At 42.6% G+C, this 21,145-nt stretch overlaps 1 protein-coding gene across 1 annotated transcript; it reads right to left on the reverse strand.

Annotated features, from left to right (window-relative positions):
• Positions 1-417: 417 nt before the first annotated feature.
• Positions 418-3,307, reverse strand: LOC141558570 (GSK-3-binding protein FRAT2-like). The gene has a single exon (XM_074295975.1). The coding sequence runs from the start codon at positions 2,969-2,971 to the stop codon at positions 2,171-2,173; it is 801 nt and encodes a 266-aa protein (XP_074152076.1). The 5' UTR covers positions 2,972-3,307; the 3' UTR covers positions 418-2,170.
• Between the last annotated feature and the right edge of the window lie 17,838 nt (positions 3,308-21,145).

Genomic DNA, 21,145 nt, shown 5'->3' on the forward strand with positions numbered 1-21,145 from the left:
ATAGTCCCCTCCAGGATCAAATATAAAATTAAAGCTCTTTATAGCATGGCATCTCCCTATCTTTCCGGTCTTCTACCTCACTACCCTTCATTTACCCTGTGATTCAGTGGACATTGGTCTTATTAAGGAATGGTACCCTACATTTCCCCCCCCCCTTCTCTGCCACTTATCTTCCCCAACTTCCTTCAGGTCTCAGCTAAAGCTCCACTTTCTGCATAGTGTCTTTTTTGGCTGCTCTTTCCTCTGATTATCCTCCATTTATCTTGTATATACATCTTGTGCATATAGTAGTCCAAATGGTTATTAGAATGTGATCTGTAAATTGTAAGGACTGGTCTTTCTTTGTACCTCCAACACTTAGCACTCTGCTTGGCCCATAATAAGCCACTAATAAATGCTAGTTGACAGAACTTGTTAGGTTTTTATCTTTTATTTGACTATTTCGTTTTCTCTTCATCTTGTACACTCATCCGGTTATCTCCCATTTTAACCCAAAACAAAGATTACTTAATAAGCATATCTTTCCATGAGCTTTTAAAAGAGGCACCCTGTGGGATGCATTTCAAATCTTTTCATTGTTAAGGGTATCAGATATTTTCACACCCAGAAACAATAATATAAAAACAAGAACAAAAAAAACAACCCAGGTTTATTCAGTCATTTCAATAAAAGATAAATCCTATAAATCAGGACCACCAGTATTTCAACAACCATATCTGAATGAGTCAAGCAATCAATCTCTCAAAACTGTTCTTGGACTACCTTAAATCACAGAGTCGGTATGTTTCCAACACCTCATTATGTTTCACAATGGTGAACCCTGCAGCTCCTCCATTCAGAGGGTCACATTTTTAGTCTGGTTTCATTCACTCACAAAAGAAAAGCAGCTATGGAGAGAGAAAAGGAAATAAACCACCTCTATCAAGGGAATCGCTGCTATTATTGCAAGAGGCTCCAGAGGGGCCATTAGAAACGTGGGTGTCTGCATGTCTTTGCTCTAAATCCCTCCCACCTTCATTTTCTATCACATACAAACATCCCAAGGGAGGAACTCCAAAGGAGGGCTCGAAGCTAGACAGAAAAGAGAGACGCTAGGAGGGTCAGAGAGGAAGAAAAGGAAACATAAGTGAGCGCTTTTTTCCTAACAGTTTCTAGGAAATCTTGATTCCTGGCCAAGAGCTGTAGCCAACAGCAGGAGGAGCTCTAAAAAGGAGTATGCGCTGAGAGCCCGCATTCTACCATCCCCTCCCCACTAGTAGGCACAGCGTGCATGTCCTCAGGAGACACCCAGCAGTTGCAAAACACAGGGCTCCACTTGGAGTACAAGCAGAACTAGCCAGGATACAGTTACTCTCCTGCCAGGAGAGTCACAACATAGCTTGTGGGAAACAGTGACCTTGAAGGAAACAGATTGGAAGGACAGATTCTCAAAAGTCTCTTCAGACTGCAAGGAGCATTTAACCTCAACTATTTTCCACCCTACCTAGTAAGTCCCATCCCACCCCCCTCTCCCCGGAAAAAGTCAACTGCCCATTCACAGCAGGGAATGGGATGGGTCCCATTCAACCCATTAGGCTCCTAATTTATTCTCCGACCAGTATTTCTTCCCAATGCAACTGTAGCACCATTTTCCTTAAGAATCTCCCAAAGTAAAAAAAAAAAAAAAAAGAAAAAAAGAAAAAAGAAACATACGCACATAATTGTTTTCAAGTGTTATAAAAAAAAAATCCTCTTTTGAACCCATCAGATGCCCACATTTTTAATCCAAACACTGGACCTCAGAGAAAAATTAGGCCCAGTCAATGAAAGTAGTAGCTGCCATATTAGTTTATCCGAACAGATTTGCTCACAGGCCCCCGAGGCCGACTGTAAATATCCAACGTAAACCACCCAGACCCACCCTAGCAACTTTGCTTTCCAAAACCCCTTTCCCCTCCCCAGTCGGTAAAGTTGTGGATTCCTCATTAGCCTCCAATTAAGCAGACGGTCGCTTTTCTCTGCCTTCCCACCCCATTCCCCGGGACCCCAGGTTCATTCATGTCAGTCTCTGAGGCGCCAGTTTGCAGAATCTCGGTCGCCCCTCTTCTTCTCGCCTTTTGGCCTTCTGGGTCCACTAGCTGCTGGAGACCAGAATGTCAACTGTGGGTCGGTGGTCCGAATTTTCTCTGGGTTAGAGCAGGCTGGTCGTCGAGGGCTGCAGGGAGATAGAGTCCCTCCCGCCCCAGTCGCTCCCACCCCCGGGGGCAAAGACGAAAGAGGGGCCGGCGCCGGGGGTAGCCACCACGGCCACAGCTCTCCGAAGTCGCCGCACAGCTTCCTTGATGAGGTTCCCCGAGAGGACGAGCTGCTGCAGAAGCTGGTGGGGGTCATCCTCTCCGGCCCGGAGTCCCGGCTGCCCTCGGTACCGGTACTGGGGGTGCTGGTGGCGGTGCTGCTGCCGCAGGCGGCGGGAGGCGGAGGCGCCTCGAAGCCAGGTGCGCCGGCACGGGCCCGCCGGCGGCTGCGGGAAGCCCCGCTTGCAGATGTGCGGGGCAGAGGCGCCGCTCCGGCCCGATGCCCGTCCGGGGACGCAGGGACCCGACGGCACGCGCGGCGAAGGGGGCGCGACGGCACCCACGCCGCTCACCCAGGACAGGGCAGCACCGGCCCCGCTCCCAGGGCACTGCAGCGGTCCCGAGGGCTGCAGGGGGACGGGAGCCGGCCCCGGAGGCAGCAGTAGCTGCGGCTGCGGCGGCGGCTGCTTGCGCGGCAGGGGCCCCCGGGGGGCGGGCCGGCTCCCGTGCGCCGCGTCCAGCTGCAGCAACTCCCCAATCTGGGCCACCAGCCTGTCCACGTCCCCCGAGCCCCCGACAGTCACCGACTGCTGCAGCACGAGGAAGCTCTCCTCTTCCTCCCCCTCCCCCTCGGCGTCCTCCTCTCCGGCCGCCGCCGCCTCGTCGTCCTCGTCCTCCTCCTCCCTCCGGCACGGCATGGCCTCGGTCCGCAGCTCGAACTCCGGAGCTCCTCCGCCGCCGCCGCTGCCGTCCCTCCTCAGTCCCTGACGGGCCCCGGCGGCAGCTCCCGAATACAAGGCGCTGGGGTCTGGGACCGAGCCGGCCGCACCGAGCGCTGCCGCCGCCGCCACCGCCACCGCAGCTCCGGGAACTGGAGCTCAGCCGGTTCAGTTCGATTTGTAAACAATGGGTGACGCGGGGCGTTCGGGCGCTACCACTGCTGCGGGGCGGGGGGGCGCGGGAATGGTGAGCGGAGAGGTCTGGGAGAGTCCCCGCAGGGCACGCTGCGCAAGCTTCCCGAGGCGCGGGAGGGGCTCTGCTCTTACTGTAGCCGCCCAGCCCCGGGCGAGGGAGACTTCCAGGGCGCTAGCTCGGGCGGCTCCGGACCCGCCACTTTTATTCCACCCCTACGCGTTTGTTCCGGTTGGACTCGCCTTGCCCCTCCCCTAGGAGCCCTTGGCTTGGGGTGGGTCTGGCTCTCCCAGGGTTTGGGTTGAATGGGTGTAATAACGGAGAGGGCTGAAAATGCCTATTATTCAGCCTGGAAAAGGCTGGGCAAGGGAAAAACCCGGGCCGCAAAGCGGAGAGAAGAGAAGGAGGGAGGGGGCGTTAAGAGAACGGGTGTTTGCCTCTCTTTATATACTTACGTAGCACGTGCTGTCTACGCCCCGTAGAGTGTAAACTCCTCGAAGACAGCCGCCTTCCCTTTTGTCTGGTGTATCCCGCCACTGGCCCGCCCGCCCGCGTGAAGTTTGTACCTGTGGGGTTACTGGTGTAAAGAGCACCTCGGTGAGAAAACGTCCCTCACCCAGGCGGCTGAGTCCGGCATGTGTGAAAACGATTTTCTGCCAGGTTGGGTGCACTTGGAGAGGGGCGCGGAGCCGGCATCAGCTCTCTCCCGACCACGTCCCTCCGCCCGACACATAATAGTAGCTTCATAAATGTTTGCTGATTGATTGGTCGGGGAAAACGAAAGGACAAGAACGGAATCTGATTAGAAACATTTCCTCTTGACTTTTATGGGATCAAAGATTTAGAGCCAGAAAGGACTAGAGGTCACGTAGTCCAATCTTTGTATTAAACAGTGGAGGAAAACGAAGCAGTCCCAGAGCAAGAAGGCAACGTTTCCTGAATGGGGCACTGGGGGTGCAGAGGGTCGGAGACAAGCCGGCCTTGGGAAACAGGGGGAGCAAGAGCAGTGGGTTCGAGGTGGGGGGTGGAAATGGAAGTGGGAGAATGTGCAGGGACAAATAATTGGATTGTACACCAGTCAGCCAATCAGCTTTTATTAAGTGTTTACTGTGTGTTAGGCTCTGTGCTAAGCTCACTGGTATTGGATATGACCTACAATCAGTTATGGATTTTTGGGGGGCCTCAGTTTCCTCATCTGTTAAAAAACAAAACAAAAAAACTAGGTCACTAAAGTTCCATGCTACATAAATATCAAGTAATGTACAGCCCTTTCATAGGTTTATGTACACATGGGCCTGACCTAAGTTTGTTTGCAGTGATTCACCTGGGGAAATAGTTACCCAATGTGTTATGAATGTGTCTTCTCATGTTTTGCCCATGGAAAGGAATTATTTTGGTTTTCTGTGTTTAGGATGGCAGCTGGGAAACCTTGCTTGGGGCACTCCTAAAGGCCCAGCAGAGGTTCCCAAACTCTGAGGTTATGTCATCATTCATGACTGGTACTTCTGGTTTGGGTGACTGATTCTCCTACTCTAATGACAAGTTTGCTATAATCTCCCAGTGCTTTATAGTACCCTATTTCCCATAAAATCTTAGACTTTAAGCGTGGAATGGAAAGAGGCCATTCCACTAAATAGGTAATTCTACTTTTGTTGTTTTGCTTACATTTATTAGATGATTTCAAAGAAAGTGGAACTTAGGGGAAATCTTAGGGCTTCTGGCAGAGTGAAAAATAGTAGAATATTTTCCCTATTCTTTGATGATTCCAGGCTATAAGTAAGGAAAAGTAGTTTGTGCTTCATTGCTTTTGAGCATTAATGTCGAAGGTATAGCTATTATCTCTAAAGGCTCTATCCATTTAGATTGTTTTTGGCTTTTTGTCATTGTGATCCTGATTGTGGGCTTCCTACAAGAAGCATTTCAAGATAGCATTTTAAGGTGTCATTCTTTTTAAAAACCTTTCCAAGTAAAGGCACTTTATTGAAATTCTTATGTAAGTGAATCAAATCACTCAATCAAGTTTTTATTGATTAAATAATTAAATGCTAATTAAGTGAGGTGGGATAAATATTAAGCAACACTGTGCTAAGGCTATAGATATTATCTAAGTGCCTACTATGATTAAGTGTTATGTTAATCAGTGGGGATCCAGAGATAAAAAAGTGAAGTGGGTTTAATGCACAGGTATTTTGTAATGGACTGGAAATATAACAAATGTGTGTGTGAACACACCCCCAAAATAAATACAAGGTGATTTGGGAGTAAGGCAGGGTTAAAAGCTTTAAAAAAAGCTTCCTGTAGTGGTACATAAGCTGAGACTTGAAGAGAACTAGAGATTGAGAGCTGGAGCTGAGGAGAAAGAGGCCATTCTGGGAATGGATCCCATCCAGGACAAAGGCACGGACATGGGCAATGTAATGCTATATATGAACAATAAGGAGGTTATTTTGGATGGACCATAATATGCACAAAGGAGAATAATGTGTCGTAAGACAGGAAAGGTATGTTTGATAAATACACAAAGTAAAAGATTCCATTAGTAAAGTGGGTCTGGCCAAAAAGCTACTTTTGTCATTATCATCCATCAGTTTCATTGCTCACCTTCAAGCACTGAGCAAGGTAAGAAGACATACCTATTGTAAACAAAGTTTCTCTTGTTCACTCTCTCTTTGTGGTCTGACTGGTCTTATCAGTAACCTTTTAACCTTATGAAGTTTAGTCTTAGTAATAAATAATAGGATCAAAGAGTCACAGCTTTAGAATTAGAGCTTGTTCAGTTTGTGTCCAACTCTCTGTGGTTTTCTTGGCAAAAATACTGGAGTGCTTTACTATTTCCTTCTCCAGCTCATTTTACAAATGAGGAAACCAAGGCAAACAGCGTTAAGTGACTTGCCCAGACTGTGTGACTTATCACACAGCTAATAAGTGTCTGAAACTAAAATCAGCACTTCCTCAGGTCTAGCACCCAATCTACTAAAATGCATAGCTGCCCAAAAGGGGTCTTAGAGACCATCTAGTCCAACGCCCTAATTATAATCACTCATGTCTATACAATGTATTATAATTTATAAAACTTCACACAGCTCTGTAATTATAGTTTTTTTACAGATGAAGAATTGAGGTTCAGATGATAGATTTGGCCCAGGGACACAGTGACACATTAAATAGATTCTGTAGGTGAGAGAAGGATTATGAATTAGAAAGATCACAGTTAGTCCACTCTGCTTCCAGACTGTTTCACTTATTGATCTCATTACCTCTCACCTCCAAAATTAAATTTCTATAGAAAATTTAAACTCATCATGTCCAAAATTAAATTTATTCTCTTTTCCCCTAAACCAGTGGTCCTCAAACTTTTAAAATAGGGGCCAGTTCATTGTCCCTCAGACTGTTGGAGGGCCAGACTATAGGAAAAACAAAAGTTCACACTTTGTCTCCTCCCCTCAGCCCATTTGCCATAACCGGAATCCTCAGCTCCACATCTGGTCCGAGGGTCATAGTTTGAGAACCCCTGCTGGCCTAAATCACTGTCTCTTCCTAACTTCCATTACACTGTTAAAAGTATCCCAATCCTCCAAGTTGTATAAACTAACCACCCAAATGTCATCCTCAGCTCCTTTCTCTCATCCACTATCTCATATCAGCGGTTAATTCCTAACATTTATACCTTCATATATCTTTGTTTTAGTTCTTTTTAAAATTTATTTTTCAACTTATATTACTTTATGAATCTTGTTGGGAGAGAAAAATCAGAACAAAAGGGAAAAAACATGGGAGAGAAAAAAAGAGAAGTGAACATAACATGTGCTGATTTACATTCAATCTCATTAGTTCTTTATGCAGATGGCGTTTTCTATCCAAAGTCTATTGGGATTCCCTTGGATCCACTTTCATCTATCTTGAGTTTATTCCCTCTTCTTTCCTCTGACCCTCCAACCACCTTGGTGCAGATTCTCATCTGCTCATTCATTCCTGGCCTATTGCAGTAGCCTGTGGTCAGTATTCTTTGCCTCAAGTCTCTCCCCAATCCAGTCCATCCTCCAGTTAGCTGTCAAAATGATGTTCTTAAAGCACAAGCATGACTATATCATCTCACCCATATATATTCTTCAGTAAATTCCAGTGGTTTTCCTGTTACCCTCAGGATCAAATATAAAATCATCTGGCTTTTAAAAACTCTTCATGACCTGACACCTTCCTACCTTTATAATGTTCATTAAAAAATTTTTTTGAGTTCCAAATTTTTTTCCTCCCTTTCCTCTCCCTCCCTAAAATGGTAAACAATTTGATTAAGTTACATTAGGGGGGGCAGCTAGGTGGGGCAGTGGATAGAGCTCCAGCCCTGAAGTCAGGAGGACCTGAGTTCAAATCTAGTCTCAGACACTTAACACTTCCTAGCTGTGTGACTCTGGGCAAGTCACTTAACCCCAGCCTCAGGGGAAAAAAAAAATTACATAATTTAATCATGTAAAACATATTTCCATGTTACTCATGTCATAAAAAAAGAAACAGAACAAAAGCGAAAAATACCCTCCAAAATAAAGTGAAAATATTATGCTTTGACCTGTACTCAGACTCCTTCAGTTCTTTCCCTGAATATAAATAGCATTTTTCCTTATGAATCTTTTGGAATTCTCTTAGATCTTTGTATTACTAAGAAAAGTCATTCATAGTTGATCATTATACATTGTTGTTATTACTGTGTACAATATTCTTCTGGTTCTGCTCACTTCAGTCAGCATCAGTTCATGTAGATGTTTCTAGGTTTTTCTGAAATCTGCCTGTTTATCATTTCTTGTAGCATATTCATATTCCATTACTCAGCTATTCCCCAACTAATGGGCATCTCCTCAATTTGCAATTCTTTACCACCAGAAAAGAGCTACTGTAAATATTTTTTGTACAAGTAGGTCTTTTTCCCTTTAACACTTCATCTTTTTTTTCCCCCTAAGGCAATTGGGGTCAAGTGACTTGCCCAGGGTTACACAGCCAGGAAGTGTTAAGTATCTGAGGTCACATTTGAACTCAGGTCCTCCTGACTTGAGAGCTGGTGCTCTGTCCACTGGGCCACCTAGCTGCCCCCAGCACTTCTTCTCTTGACTGCAGGTATTTTTCACTGACTGTACCTAACTTCCCTTTCCAGTCTCAACTAAAGTTCCTCCTACAACAAACTTTTCCCAGTCCTTAATCTCAGCCCCTTCCCTTTGAGATGACCCCCAATCTATCCCATCTTAGTTGTTTGCATGTTGTATCTCTTACTAGGCTGTTACTTCAAGATCAGGGATTCTTTGGTTTTTGTCTTTCTTTATATGCCACAGTAAGTACTTAATAAATGTGAGTTGACTGTCAATGCCAGGAATTAAAATCTCTTTTTAAAAAGATTTAATTGTTGCCTTTTGTTTTTATATTAGTTATTAATCATATATATATATATATATATGTACATATATATATATATATATATATATATATATGTATATAAAACATAGAAAGCTTTACTCTGCCCTCTTGCTCACCTCTGCTGTTAATCAGGGGCCTGATTCTGCTCTCACACTTCCTCTCAGCATGTTTCCTTCTTTCTATTCCCATGGCTATCGCTCCTCATTCAGACCTTTTCACCCCCTCAACTGTATTGCATTACCCTCTGACTTGGTCTCTGCTGCCATTCTTTCCCTACTCCAAATATTTGTTAAAGTGATATTCCTAAAACATAGATCTGTCCATTGTTTCCTGCTCAAAAAGTTTCAGTCACTTCCTGTAGTGTCCAAACTAGCCCTCTGGAGGATCTCGGGACCAGCCGTGATCTTACTGAAGGAATGCAGGAAGGAGGCAGGAGAGCCACCAGGAGGATGGTCAAAGATGGAATGTCTCATTTCCAGTCCTCTCAGTGTGATTACATCATTACAACACACTAAGCATGTGTGAACTACAGAACCATCATCTCATTAATCACACTGAGTTAACACCTTGTTCTAAGTATCCTTGTTTCAAGTATACTTCTCCAGAGTTCCGGCCCTCTACAACTTTTGATTGCCTTTGGAATGAAGTATAAACTCCCTTTTGGTATTTAATCAATCCATCACAAGCATCCAATGAATGTACTATATACCAGGAATTGTGTTAAAAAATGGGAAGACAAGGAAAAAGGTGACTTAAGTTCTTCTGCTGAGGAATTTATGTTCTAACAAGGAAGACAACCCCTGAATTTCCATATAGGTATATAAAGGACACATGGAACAGATACAAGACAACCTTGGAGTTGACAGGTTAGTGCTTTAGGATAGGTGAGTCTTGAATGAGTCCAAGCATTCCAAGAGTCTGAGGTGAGGAAGGAGTGTATCAAGTATATCAAGGCCTATGCCAGTCTCCTATGAGACTGCCAGAGTAGGTCATGGAGAGAGAAGAGGGAAGAACATTAAGAAGACCAATATGGCAGAACCATAGAACTCTCGGATGGGAGAAATGTGTCAAAAGGCTAGAGATAAGAAAAGGCCCCAGTTATTTAGAACTTTAAAAGACAAAAAGGTCTTGTATTTGATTCTCTTGAGAATCATTAGAAATACTTCAGTAAGGGATGATGTAGTCAGGTCGGCATTTTAGAGAAGTCACTTTGCTCGTTGTTCAAAGGAGTGGGGAAAGACTTGTGGCAGATAAATCAATTAGGAGACTATTCCAGTGGTCCAAAGAGGTGGTAGTTTTGAATGGAGAAACGAGGACTCTGAGAGAGATGTAGAAATCAAAGCTTTCTTGAGTTAAGGATGACCTCAAGGTTTCAAACCTGGATGACTTTAAGGATAGGGTTGTCCTTGACAGTAACAGAGAAGACTGGAAGAGGCATGGGATGGAGGGAAAAGATCATGAGCTCTGTCTTGTACATGTTGAGAAGAAAATGACCGTAGGACGAACGATTAAAATATCCATTATGTAGTTGGTGACATAGGTCTGGTTCAGGAAGGAGATCAGGGCTTGGTATATAGATCTGGGAGTCACCTCCATGGAGATGATTACTAAAGCAGTGAGAGCTGATAAGCTCACGCCATGTCAGCCAGACTGGCCTGTTTGCCATTCCTCATATTGTACAGGTTCTCTCCTCTCATTTCTGACTCTTAGATTTGCAGCTTCCATTTCAGCTCTGTTCAAGGGCCACCTTCTACATGAAGTATTTCTCATTCCTTCCCCCACCCACCCCCAGCTGCTGGTGCTCCCACCAGATTATGTTGTGTTCACTTTGTACATATTTTGTGTTTGCATGGGTATGCATGTGTGGCCTTTCTCCTGATATAATGTAAGCCTTTCAAAGATAAGGACTCCAACCCCCTAGCACACAGTAGGTGCTTAATAAATACCTATTAATAAAGCAATGGACCTTGTGACTGGGTTGTAGATAAGGATTGAAACATGTCTTCTAAGTCTTTTCACTGTAAGATGTGGTCTCTCTGTCTCTTCCTCTCTCTTTTTCCCTTCTCCCTCTTTATTTCTCTTTCCCCCTCCTCTCTCCTTCGCTCTCTCTCCCTTTCTCTTTGTCTCCCTCCTTCCCTTTCTTTCTGTCTCTCCCTTTTTTTCTCTCTTTCTCTCCCTCTCCCAGCATATTGTGTCACATTAACATTTACTTCACCCTTTGAGAACAAAGAACTGGCAACAAACACCACCAATTAAAAGAATCTCATATAAATGCCCGAGGCTTGAGTGGAAATCTAGGTTATAGTAAAATGAGACTGGACTAGGCCCATAGATCTAAATGCCTTGAGGGAAGACAACCATTTATCTCATTTTTGTCTCTCTGTTCACAGGCAACAAATAAATGCTTATTGATTAATTCTGAGCTTCTCCCTGGCAGCAACATTCTAAGATTTTACCCAGCCATTTCCTTTCCCAACTCCCATTCCCTGTGATCATTAGGACCGGTTCCTTATGTCCAAGGCTCTGTTGTTTCTAGCTTAAAGCTTGGTTAATATTGTTTGGGATAGACAGCAACTAAATGCAAAGAAAATGATAGAAGAGTTCTCATCCTCATTGGACTTGCATTGCACGATAGCAGGAAGAGCAGGACTTTGGGAGCCCAGGATCTGGATGTGAATATCAGTTCTGTGTGGTCTTTATTGGTTTTTCTATTGCTATAATCCTCAATTTAATCTTTAAAGTCTTTTTATAATCAAGATCTCACCTACCTTACCTGTCTCATATCGTATTTCTCCCTTCTATGTAGTCTCTGTCCCAGCCAGACTGACCTACTGGCCATTCCCCCTTTGGGACATTATTCTGTCTCTTGCTTCCATGACTTGGTACAAGTGGGTCCCCCATGTCTAGAATGCATTCCTCACCTTGGCCTGGTAGAATTGCTAAGGGATACCTCCTGCCTAAGGTTTTTCCTGATCCTTCCCAGTTATTAGAGCTTTCTCTCATTCTTGTTTTGTTTCTGTCTTTCCCCATCTCTGTCTCTGTCTCTCTTCCTTTCTGTCTCTGTCTATCTGTCTCTGTCTATCTGTCTGTCTCTCTGCCCCCTCAATTATTTTATGTAATTATGACATATGATTGTAATGGAAAGCTCTCTGCCATAAAGAATAACAAAAGGGATGGTTTAAGAAAAAAAACTGGGAAGACTTGTATGAATTAATACAGAATATTTCATTTAAAACCATAACAATTTAGATAAAAACAGCATTGGAAAGACAAACAACTTTGAAAAACTTTGAAGTATTCATCAATGTAATGACAAGCCATGACCCTGAAGCACCAGTGATAGTGCATGCTATCCCTTTCCTGATGGGAGATGAATTCAAGATGAAAACTGAGATGTGTGTTTTTGGACCTGGCCAATATGGGGATTTATTTTTCTTGATTATATTGTTGTTGTTGAGTCATTGTCCAACACTTCATGATCCCATTTGGGGTTTTCTTGGCAGAGATACTAGTCCCACTTCAGTCCATCCTCCATTCAGCTCATTTTACAAGTGAGGAAAATGAGGGAAGCAAGGTTAAATGACTTGCCCAGAGTCACATGGCTAGTAAATGTTTGAAGCCAGATTTGAACTTAAGAAGACTCCAAGTGTGGTCTCTGTCCACTGTTTAACTAAATATATTTGTTTTAAGAGTTTTGTTGTTTCCTTTTTTTTTTTTTTTTTTTCATGGGGGAAAGAAGGGAAAAGACAAATTCTTATTAACTGAAAAAAAGACAATTATTTTGTCTACAATTTATACTTACTTACTTGTGTACATATTGTGTTCCCCCAGTAGACCTTGAGGTCAAGTTCCTAGAAGTCAGAGAGTCCCTCCTTTTTGTCTTTGTACCTCTGGTTCCTAACACTCAGAAGGCACGTAAGAAAGGTTGAATTGAATTGAATCACTTTTCCTCTCTCAAATGCTTTTCCCACCATGTGTAATGAAGTATGTAGGGTGGGGATGGGGAGCACTTGGCTTAGGTGATCCCTTAAGATGTGTTCCAGCTCAAGATCTTATGAATCATTTTGCCTGCGGCATATCTGTCAGCACAGCCTACTCTCAATTATAGGGAGGCTCCCTAACAACTGAGGTCACCTCTGAGACCACTTTATATCAGCTCCTTTCTGCCTGGCATTTGAGTAGAACTGCAGACATGAATTCCTGTTGGGCCCACTCCTCCCGAGCGGGCACCTAATGGCATTTACCCAAATCACTGACATTTGTCCTCCTTTTGTGTCCAGTTCTTTTTGATTCAGTGGCCTACAACACATCAGGCCCTTCCAGTGTCGAGTCTTTAGGGGTTTAATTCCCTCCATGGCGTTTTCTTGGCAAAGACTTCAGAGAGGTTTGCCATTTCTTCCTCCTGTTTTATGCAGCAGAGGCTAACTGACTTGCCCAGGGTCACACAGCCAGTTCTGGCCTTAACTCCAGGCCTGCTGCTCTGCCCACTTTGCCACCAGGCTTTTAAAAGCCTCAGCGCTCAGTATTTCCAGACCAGAGCCTGCTCAGCCTCTGAGAGCAGATGAGTTTGGGATGGTTTGGGCATAGACAGCTGGAAGCTGACCTAGGAGGAATTAACCAGCCGGTGTCTGCGCAGGGTGATTCAACCTCATTTACGAATGGAAGATGTCAGACATGTGTACGGGCTACATCATTTTGTCTTCACTAAGTCAACTTTCACCATACCCATTTTACAGGTGAGAAAATCTCTATTAATTTTTCTTTTCCTTGACCACTCAACCTGAAAAATGTCCAGTAAATTGCCAGAATCTCCTTGTTCAACTGATCCCATTCCATCTCATCTCCACTAACAAAATGTCCTTCTATTATCTCCACTCATTTTGGTGGGTTTTTTTTTTGTTTGTTTGTTTGTTTTTGTTTTGTTTTTTCAGCCTTTCCCCATCTAGGAAAAGGCTCCTTCCTTACATGTCTGTGTCTCCTCATCCTCATGTGGTCCGTTCAATCCTGGCTAGCTATTGTCGTAAAAAGTCCTGGAAAAGGTTGCCTCCACTTCCTCTCCTATCATTTCTTTCTTTTATCAGAACAGAGGATTTACAATTTTATTTATTTTTATTTTTTTTGTTTGCTGAGGCAATTGAGGTTAAGTGACTTGCCCAGGGTCACAAGGCTAGGAAGTGTTAAGTGTCTGAGGTCAAATTTGAACTCCGGTCCTCTTGACTTCAGGACTGGTGCTCTATCCACTGCGCCACCTGGCTGCCTATCACCAATATCCATCACTTATACCAGTTATCTATATCTACAAACAGAAATCAGAACCAATATTATAAGATGTATTCCAATACCAAAATGGTCTCACTTCCTTCTTAACTCCTACAGTCTGACTTCTGACCTTATCTTCCCCCAAACTGCCCTTTCTGAAGTTAGTTAAGACCTCTCGGTTGCCTAACCTGACAGCTTTTTCTCAGTCCTCATTCTCCTTAATTTCTCTGCCATCTTTGACACTGTTGATGACTCCTCTTCAAAACTGTCTCTTTAGGCTTTGGACTACCACTCTCCACTGGTTCTCCTCCTATTTACCTGGATGCTCCTTCTCTGTCTCCTTTACCTGATCCTTTTCCGGATCATACACTCTTACCTTGGGTACCCTTCAGGGTTCTTTTCTCTTCCTCCCTCTACTCTTTCACTTGGGGATCTCATCAGCTCCCATGGATTTAACTCCCATCTCTGTGCCAGTGATTCTCACATCTACCTATCCTGCTCCAAACTCTCCCAAAATTTCATATTTCAAACTCTCAGACATCTCAAACTAGATATTCGGTAGATATTTTAAACTCAATATTTCCAAATAAAACTTATTCTTTTCCCCCCAAACCTTCTCCTATTCTTTCCTTCCCTATTACTATAGAAGGCAATAGCATCCTCACTATTTCTCACTCCCCATCCAATCTATTGCTAAACTGTCAATCTCACCTTTGCAGCATTTCTTCAATACACCTTCTCTCCTCCCAAACTGCCACAACCATAATGTATACTCTCATCACCTCACACCTTCTGGGGGAGGGAGGGATCTGCCTGCCTCAAGTGTTTCTCCACTTTATCCTTCCTCCATTCAGCCACTAAAAGAATATGCTATTCCCCTCTCAATAAACTCCAGCCTTCATTGTCTCTAGAATCAAATACAAAATGCTCTGTTTAGCATTCAAAATATTTCATAACCTAGCTCCCTCCCACCTTTTCAGCCTTCTTTTTTACCTTATTCTTCAACACTGTACTTTTCAATCCAATAACTCTCTGGTCTCTTGGCTGTTCCATGAACAAAACAATTTATCTCGTAAGAGACTTTGGGTATTTTTTTCTTACTGTTCCCCATGCCTGGAAAACTTTCCCTTTTCCACTCCAACTACTGATATCTCTGGCTTCCTTTTAATACTGATTTAAATCCTACCTTTCCAGGAAGCCTTCCCTAACCACTCTTAATTTCAATGTCTTCCCTCTGTTAATTATTCCCTATTTATCTTATATATAGCTTGTTTTCTATATATCTGTTTTCATATTGTCTCTCCCCATTAGATTGTAGATTGTAAGCTCCTTTAGGACAGAGACCATTTTTTGGCCCTTTTTTGTATCTACTGGATGTCAGATCCTGGCTCATTTTTTACAGATGAAGAACTGAGTTCTTCTGAGTCACCAAAGTTAGGTGACTTGCCCGGGATCTGAGGTCAGATTTGCGCCACTTTGTCCCTCCTATCTAGCACACCATAGGCTTTTAATAAATGTTGATCAATTGACTGATATTGATTTGGAGACTTGTCTTTCAAATCCAGTGCTGTTTGCAGGATTGATGGTTCTCTAATCAATAAAATGTAAAGAACTCTACTGTATTAATGAACTATTTCCACTGGTCTACTTGTAAAGAGAATTGCAGGGACGAAAATCGTTGAGACCCAGTCTCAAAACTTTAATGGCTTTAGATGTGGGAGGCCACAGCTGAAAGCTCATCCTTTCAACACCATTATCTCCTGGTAGATGAAGACTGCCAGACTCTAACATTGCCATTGGATGGGTCGTCCATCAAGCTGGTCAGAGGGTTCATTTAAGTTAAAGAAGTGCTATAGAAGGACGAATTGGAGGCTTTTGGGAAACTGTCTCACTTCAGATGACCATAGGCTGCCTCCAGAAATAAAACCCCATCTTTAGCACCGTTGTGCTTCCAGTATGACTACAGTTTCTGGAATCACACAATATATGAAGAAATGGAGAAATGCATGGCAAGTATAAGTAAGCTGTAGCCAATTACCAAGGACAGTTACTTGCAAGAGAAGTAAAACATCATCCAGGAAATATATAATTAGAAAAAGAAGCAGCCTGATCAGGTATTGAGAGTGAAAATGGGTGGCCTGAGTACAAAGGCCACATATGTAGAAAGGAGGGAGCCCAGCATAGGGAGTGAGCTCCTGATGGAGGATTTATGAGAGAATATGGACAAAAATAGGCAGGTGGTGCAGGGGATATTGGGCCAGGCCTGGAGTCAGGGAGACTCAGCTTCCTGAGTTCAAATCTAGCCTCAGATACTTTCTAGATGTGCAAATCGCTTAATCCTGTTTGCTTCAGCAAATCACTGCACCGGATCACAGAGTCAGACTCAACTGAAAAACAATTGAACAGCACATTTTGGGCTCCCATTTTCCCTTATTAAACATGCAGGGGTTTCTCCCCCTACAAGAGCTGCTGACAGCAACTAGAGACCTCAAGGCAGGTGGGGGGGCGGGGTAGGTTACACCAGGGTGACACCCAGAGGCAGGGCTAGAATAGCTATTTTCTATAAAAGCCATTGGGCAGCACTCTAAGACCAAACTACTCCATCTGTATCCCTTCCAACAGATGCCTTCAGGATCTGTCTGCCAGTGGGAAAATTTTGGTTTGGGTTCCACTCAGCTCCCAGCTATCTTTGTTTTAGGAATCAGCTCAGATTCTGTCTCATTTTATCTAGTCTTGGGGGTGGGATTGGGAGTAACAAAGATTGTTATGATTTATTTAATTCAGTCTATCCCATTTCTTTCTCTTTCCTACCTTCGTTGACCCCCACATTCACATTATGGTTTAGAGTACATTTACTGAATGGGATAAAAATCAAAACATTAAAATTTCCAAGTGACTGAACTCAGCTGCTCCTAGTAAATTCTGAAATCTTCATTTCCTAGTGGCTGCAGCTTGCTTCTGTAACATCTTGGCTCTTGGGCTCACTTTCACAAAGGGAACAGATCCAATTAAGGGCTATTTAAGGAGGTGATTGACAAGGCTCTCCTCACCAAACCCATATCAAAGTCATAATAGAAGCAAGGAAATTTATCTCCAAATGAATGACCTGATTTCCATAGGAAGAACATCAATCTCCTGGACTCTCCTAAAACAAACAAACAAACCTGAAGCCTAATGCAGATTCTCTCATTTCTATATCGCCCTATCCTGCCCTTGTGCAGTTGCCTAATCAATGATGCAACGATCCTATCAATATCTCAGATTTGTTTTCAGCTGGATTTGTGTGTTTCTCTATTATTTTTCTGTTTCTTGTACATAATCATCACAGATTCAGAGATAGGGGGGACCTGTGTCTCCATACAGCCTAATATTGAGTGACTTCATAGCAGTTCCTTTTCTGTTAATTGCCTGATTCCATGAACTCAAGCCATGGACTCCTTGTCCTTCTGACAAATTCAGAATGGGAATAACGAAGGAAAGAGAAAGATAAACCAGAGAAAATTAAGCTGTTTCAAACATTGGCCATATGGTAAATGAAGAGGCTGGACACTTAAGTTTCCCTTATAGCTTAAAAATTATAGTGACATCAAGTTGTTTACCATCTCAGGGAGAAAAGGAGGGGACAGAGAAAGGGAGTGATTTTGGAATACACAATTTTTAAATGAATTTTTAATAATGAGAGGTGTAGTTTCAGAAGAAATATGGGCAAGACCTATATCAACAGCTGCAAGGTGAAGTGAAAAGAACTAGGTGATCATTTTATACAATAACAGCAATGTTGTAATAATGATCAACCATGAAAAACTTGACTTCTCCAGTTAATACAGGGGTCCATAACAGTTCCAAGACACTCCAGATGAAAAAATGCCATTCACTTCCAGAGATAGAGAACTGATGAACTGAGTGCAAATTGCAAGTATAATTTTTCTCATTTTCTTTATTTTGCTTGTTTTGTATCATATATAATATGATGATATATTTTATATGATTTCACATGTATAATTGTGTATTCACAATGTATAATTGTTTGCCTTCTTAGCAGTTAAAGAGGTTGGAAGGAGGGAGATAATCTGGAACTAGGATTTTAAAAAGGAAAAAAAAGTTAAAATAATGACAAAAAGCTAATTCCTATCAGGAACTGGCCCTAGTGGGTAGCTTCTCAGTGTATTAAACCCATTAAAAAAAAAAGAAAGAAAGAAAGAAAGAAGAAAATAATGACAAAAAAATGAATGTTAAGATTTGTTTCTACCTATAATTGGAGAAAAATAAAATGTTATTAAAAAAACTGTAGCAACTTATACCACTACTTTTGGTTGCCACATGTGAGAGGACCAAGTTTCCTAGTTTCTATTAGCTATTATGAGCTATTAGTTTTTTTCTAAAGAAGTAGCACATTTATTCTTAGGACCCGATTAAGCACTGCCTCCATTTACAAAGCTTCGCATTACATAAGGACATTAAAAAGTCCTATCCATGTGCATTAGGAACTCCTTGACTTGATGTATGTCTAAAGACATCACCAGAACCTGCCCACATGACTAGACACGTTACAAATGAAGGCAAGGGAGCCAGCTAGATAAAACTTAAGTGCTACTCTATGCTTATTGTATTAGGGCAAAATAAACCTCCTTTTAGTTAACTAACTGTTCAGTGACTTAAAAAGCCTTGTTCTATCCCAACACCCCATCTGAACTGATGGGTCTTAGTGCCAGGTCTACCCTATACCCGCATCTGCTACAGCTGTGGTATTTTATTTAATTTTGTTTCATCTGCTATAGCATAATTGGCCAGGCCTTTAAGAAGGTCAAAAATGGTTACTCTGAATTAAAAAAAAATAATGAAAAGCAAAATTTGAAGGCGGCGAGTAATAACTAGCAATTAGCCCTGCCTTCTCCATTCCCCTTCTCCCTCTCTCCTAAATGTGAAATCAGAGGCAACCTCACCCTCCACCCCCAGATTACAAAGAAAAAAGAATCCAGTTCAGTAGCCTAACAACTCTTAGGGCTCTGGGAGTAAGGCCAAGGTATTTAGTTAAGAGAAAGAACACTTACTAAAAGGGTGTGATAGCCAATTTTCAAGGATTTGAAGGGTTATTAACACAGAAAAAGGAATAGAGTGATTCTGCTTGGCTCCAGAGGGCAGAACATTGGGAACAATGGGTAGAGGGAATAGAAAAACAGGTGTGAGGAATTAAGAGCCATTTGGACAAGGAATGGACAGCTTCAGAAGGCCTTGCTTCCCTCTGTAGAGGTCTTCCAACACAGGCTAGACAGCCATTGGTCTTCTAGGATCCCTCCTAGCTCTGAATCTGTGATCCCATAGTGTGGAAGAAATTTTTGTTTAGATCCAGATCACCCTTAAGGTCGCTCCCGACTCAAATGAAGAGAGACAGAGCCAGCTCTGGTCAGTCAGCTCTTGAAATGATGTAATGGAAACCCATTTGCAAAACATCAGTCTACAAATACTCGGGGTTATGGGTTGCATTTCATGCAAATGAGGAGGCAGGGATCTCGATTTAATTCGAGATTTATTTGTTATGCATTTATTATGCACCTATGGAGTCTCTGAACCTCATCAATGTCTAGAACTAAGGTCATCTGTTATCAAGTAAGCTTTAGCACCTTGTAGCCTAAACAGCTTTAGCAACACACTGTTTGGCAGAGAAGAATTCAAAATCAGACAGAACCTGGAGACACACCACAAGACTACAGGTTATTCCAGCTACGACTCGTGAAACTCACTCCTTAGCTAGGGCATCTAGACCTTTTTGCCATGCTCTGATTATCAATCAGACGGCTGCATCCAAATCCACTCCAGGAAATGGTGACCCAGTTTGCGTTCTCCCACATCAGGGCTCAGCACTTTCTGGAGTGCAAGCAGTCTTTTGGTGAATCACAAAAAGAAAACAGCCTAGATCATATTAATTTGCACATGCTATTCTCCTGTCACTAAAAGCAGTGTCAAGTACATTTGTATTTCCCTATTTGTGGCAGATTTGGCATTGTACCTCAAAGAGATGAAAACCCTAAATTATAAGTAACTTAGGAAACAACAGAAAATATCTGAAAAGGAAAAAATGGATGTTTTTGAATGAGAGGCAGTAGAAAAAGCACTCTATTTAGAGGCAGATCCGGATTCAAATTATAGCTCTGCTCCTTCTTACCTGTGTGATCTTAGGCAAGCAGTGGTTTCATGAAATTGAAAATTCAGAGCTGGAAGGAATCTCCGTGACAATCTAGTGAAGTCCATTCACTGAACTAAATCTCCCTTATTTTTTTTCTTTTTTTTTCTTTTTTTATTTTATAATTATAAAATTTTTGACAGTATATATGCATGAGTAATTTTTTTTATAACATTATCCCTTGTATTCATTTTTCCAAATTTTCCCCTCCCTCCCTCTACTCCCCCCCCCATGACAGGCAATCTCATACATTTTACACGTGTTACAGTATAACCTAGATACAATATATGTGTGTAAATCCCATTTTGTTGTTGCACGTTAAGTATTAGATTCCGAAGGTATAAGTAACCTGGGTAAATAAACAGTAGTGCTAACAATTTACATTCACTTCCCAGTGTTCCTTCTCTGGGTGTAGTTGCTTCTGTCCATCATTGATCAGCTGGAACTGAATTAGATCTTCTTTATGTTGAAGATTTCCACTTCCATCAGAATACATCCTCATACAGTATTGTTGTTGAAGTGTACAGTGATCTTCTGGTTCTATTCATTTCACTCAGTATCAGTTGATGTAAGTCTCTCCAAGCCTCTCTGTATTCCTCCTGCTGGTCATTTCTTACAGAGCAATAATATTCCATAACCTTCATATACCATAATTTACCCAACCATTCTCCAATTGATGGACATCCATTCATCTTCCAATCTCCCTTATTTCTAATACAACTATCCCTATGTTCTCTATCATATGAAACACCACGACAAAAACTCAAGGTTTGCAAAATATTTTCCTTCCAGTAAAAGGTAAGTTCCAGAAGGGCAGGGACTGTTTTATTTTTGTCTTCCCAATTCCAGCACTTACCTCAGAGTCTAGCAAAAAAGTAGGTGTGTAACAGATGCTTGTTGAAGCGAACCAAATAAAATAATCCTCTGTCAATTATAAGAATACTTGAACTTCACACTCGTTGTGCACATCTGCAGCCTGCACAAATAAGGCGTTGGTGAAGCAGAAGACTGAGCCAAGGTGTCTAACAGGCAGCTGGCTGGCTCAGTGGATAGCGCTCTGGCTCTGGAGTCAGGTTCCTGAGTTCAAATCTGACCTCAGATAGTCATTTACTCGTTTGCC

The sequence above is a fragment of the Sminthopsis crassicaudata genome, chromosome 2 (genome assembly GCF_048593235.1).
Source record: "Sminthopsis crassicaudata isolate SCR6 chromosome 2, ASM4859323v1, whole genome shotgun sequence".
Lineage (NCBI taxonomy): Eukaryota > Metazoa > Chordata > Mammalia > Dasyuromorphia > Dasyuridae > Sminthopsis > Sminthopsis crassicaudata.

What these genes read in the sequence shown, in the direction of transcription:
- LOC141558570 (XM_074295975.1), bottom strand. Translation starts at nt 2,971, where the DNA reads ATGCCGTGCCGGAGGGAGGAGGAGGACGAGGACGACGAGGCGGCGGCG.